Source organism: Vicia villosa, linkage group LG4 (genome assembly GCF_029867415.1).
Source record: "Vicia villosa cultivar HV-30 ecotype Madison, WI linkage group LG4, Vvil1.0, whole genome shotgun sequence".
Lineage (NCBI taxonomy): Eukaryota > Viridiplantae > Streptophyta > Magnoliopsida > Fabales > Fabaceae > Vicia > Vicia villosa.
The window spans coordinates 50,392,474-50,396,219 of record NC_081183.1 but is presented as its reverse complement, the minus strand read 5'-3'; the positions used below and the strand labels follow the sequence as shown (position 1 = coordinate 50,396,219).

At 30.5% G+C, this 3,746-nt stretch overlaps 1 protein-coding gene across 1 annotated transcript; it reads right to left on the bottom strand.

Annotated features, from left to right (window-relative positions):
• Window positions 1-316: 316 nt before the first annotated feature.
• Window positions 317-1,279, bottom strand: LOC131597187 (uncharacterized). The gene is made up of 2 exons (XM_058869897.1): window positions 1,263-1,279; window positions 317-1,040 (listed from the first exon to the last, which is right to left on the bottom strand). The coding sequence occupies exons 1-2, from the start codon at window positions 1,277-1,279 to the stop codon at window positions 317-319; spliced, it is 741 nt and encodes a 246-aa protein (XP_058725880.1).
• Between the last annotated feature and the right edge of the window lie 2,467 nt (window positions 1,280-3,746).

Sequence of the window (3,746 nt, the reverse complement as noted above, 5' to 3'; positions counted from 1 at the left end):
AAGCCAAAATTCTCGTCCTTGAGGAAAAGAAAACAAATCTGGCTCAATCTAAGGATATTCCTTCGTCTGAAACTATCAACCAGGAAGCGTTGAAGGGTATCAATCATGGCGAAAAGGTTTAAAGCTAAAGAAAGATATCTGCCAATTGAAACAAGGCTTGGCCCGACTCAACAAGAAACTTAACTTTGAGTCAGACGCCTTAGAAGGATTTAAGAATGAATTTCCAACCTTCTAACTTTGTAATTTATGGCTTTATTTATAACAGTCGTCTGTACTATCTGGCTATTGAGCCATTATCAATCATATTTTCATTTTTCTAAGTTTCAATTGTTATTTCCTGAAGTATTGGCTTATATTTTTTTAAATATTTACCATTTATCCTCAGGATTCGACAATCCTCACTTAACTCCTTAATTTCATATGCATTATTTGTGAAGACTTGCACAATTTTAAATAGTCCTTCCCAATAAGGTGACCATTTTCCTAAGGACTTGTATTTTTGATCCATAGGTAAAATGACTTTCCAAACATAATCATCTAAAGCAAACATCTTTGTTTTCACTTTCTTATTATAAGCGTTCGCCACTTTCTCTTTTTGCTTTATCAGTCTGTCTAAAGCTATTAACCTTTCTTCGTCTAATTCAACCAACTCATCTAACATCAAATTCCAATATTCATCTATGGCCATATCATTTTGTCTTTGAATCCTTACTGATTGCAGACAAATTTCAACAGGAAAAACTGCATCATGTCCAAAAGTTAGACGAAATGGAGTAGTATTTGTTGCCTCTTTTGGGGAAGTTCGACAGGCTTGTAAAATTTGATCAAGTGTCTGATGCCAGCTTTTTGGCTTCCTTCCCACATGCTTCTTTATTAAATTTATGATAAATTTATTAGCAGCTTCGACTTGTCCATTGGCCTGGACATAGTATGGGGTCGAAGTCAACAACTTGAAACCTGTTTCTTTTGCAAACTCTTTCATTTTTCGACCAGTGAAGACTGATCCTTGATCAGTAGTAATGGTTTCTGGTATCCCATATCTAAAAATTATAAATTTTTGTATAAAATCAATCATACTTGATTAACACTCACCAATGGAATAGCTTCTATCCATTTCGTAAAATAATCTATCCCAACTAAAATATACTTCTGCTGTTTAGACGAAGTAGGTTTTATTTCTCCTATTAAATCCAAAGCCCAACCTCGAAACAGTCAAGGTTTTACTATTGCATGTAATTCACTAGCGGGTACATGTTGAATACCTGAAAACTTCTGGCATTCTTGGCAACCTTTTGCAAATTCGATACAATCTTTTAACATTGATGGTGTAACGCCCCGATTATTTAATTATTTATTTAATTAAATATTCTTATATTATTTTCGGAATTATCGGTTGGTAATTATATTATGGTGAATAAGTGGTTATATCGGTGAGTAAACTATTACATCGATGGAATATTATTAGAAGTGACATTTTGGTTAATTAAATTACTAAAGGATTTAAATATAGGATTTAGCCGAGTTTGGATTGTCGGTATTATTTTAAGAGGCGTATTTGGATTTATTAAGTTAAAGTCAGATTTTAGTCAGATAGTCAGAAGAATAATATTAAGAATAATATTATTTATTTATTGAGATGTTTATTGAAATTTTTGCATTTTGGGATGATTTAGTCGATCTTATTTCAGAATAGCGGATCGATATTTAATCAAAGATTTTAATATTTTTAGTATTAGAAATATTAATGAGTTAATATTTAGCATTTTGGGAATTTTTCGAATAATTAAGATTAGACCAGGAATATGAGACATTGAGTTATTAGAGGATTATAACTAATGGGCCTATTTATTAGAAGTAGAAGTAAATTGGAGGTGTTATTTTCTTAAGCCCATTGAGACAATAAGTTAGTAAGGGTTTGATGAGAGTTAGAGATATCATTTTCTCATAGAAGAAAAAGGGGAGAAGGAGACTAAGAGAAGAGAAGAGAAAAGCTAGGGTTTCAAGAAATCAACAAGAGGTAAGGGGGAGAATCCTTATTATTATGGGTTAGTATGGTTGGGTCAACGGGTAGCTATATAATTTAGGGATTTTGTCGTTAGATTTTGTTCTATGGTTTTGTAATTGTTAGGTTTTGACAATAATCCTTGATTATGATTGATATAAGGGAAAAGTAGATATATGATTTTAGTTGTTTTAATTGATGAGGGATGTTGATTAAGACACATGGTATATCAATAATTAGGTTAATTTGAGTTTTAACAGTACGATATTGTATTTGGTTTCGAGGATATATGCTGCCAATTAGAGTTATAATATTAATAGAAAATTTTATTTGCTACAGTATTATAATCCATGGTATAATGGGATGTTAATGTCTTATCATGCCTGATACTACTTAAATGTCTTACACTGTTGTAACGCTGGAAAATAAGTAACAGTGGCATGCCAAGAAAATTTTAAAGTTAATCACAATAATATACAAGTATTGTGATGTGAATTTAGAAGTTTAGATTAAATTAGTCTTGTAATATCATATATATAGGTGGGTGTATTATGATAGACAGTCGTTATCCTTAAAAAGATTAAGACTATTCAAAATTTTAGCAGTAAGAGACTTATATGGTATTGATGCTTTAATGTAGTTTATCAAACTTAGTAAAGACAAATAAAAAGTGGAGTTAAGGACTAAAATAATTTATATAGATAAAGTATAGGTACTTGATGTCCTGGTAAGAATTAGATTTTGTCATTTATTGGTTTAAGATTGAAATTTTAATTTAAATTAAGTATGAGATGAATTTAAGTTAACTGATATGTTTAAAATTGTCTTTGAGATATTTAGAGTCATATTTTCGTTTGTTTGAGTAACTTTGGTTTGTTAGAGTTGTCAGAGTTTCTTTCGAATTGTTTAAAGTCAAATTTGATAAACCGTAAAAATTAAGATTAAAGAACTTTGACTCTTTAAAGTTGTTTTATTATTACTTGAGTCAGACCGTTAGCCAATTAATTTCATAAGAGTTATTCTTATATGTTTAGAGTTGTTAGTTTATGAAGCCTGTTTTTACATTCTCGTTGAAACTTTACAAATTCATAACTTTCAAAATGAGAATCTATTTTGACTACCGTTTGAACCTTTAGAAAGCTAGCGTGACATTCTTTTCAATAAAAATAGTTTTGTTGACAGTAGGTGATATTAATTGATGACTAATAGTTGTATTAGTTGCATTGAGCCGATTTGATTGGAATATACTAGAACTTGGATCAATTATTCAGTTTATCGGTAAATTACGGTATTTTGAGAATTTGTCCGTAATTGTGTTTTTGACTCGAATATTTATGTTGAAAATAATATATTACTATGCCGATGATGTTGTTTTGATAATGTGTATATTCATATATATGTGGTAAATGTGAATTGACATGAGATAGTATGGATACTAGTGTTAATTGGATTTTGTGAATCGTAATTGATTAATTGGTCTTTCATATGTGAATGATATGTATGTGTTGTGAATGTTGTGTACAATTGGTGGATAATTCATCGAGTTGAATTATTATGATATGCGGAATGTTAAGATGGTAGAGATGATCTTAATTGCATAATTGGTTGGTAATTGTACATTCATTCATGGCATAGTCGGCTTTATTGTGGAAGCGGTGAAACTGTGGGTTCACATGGTATTAGACGGTGATCCTTGAATGGAAATAGACGTAGATTACGTTGATCCTTAATTGGAAACATGCGT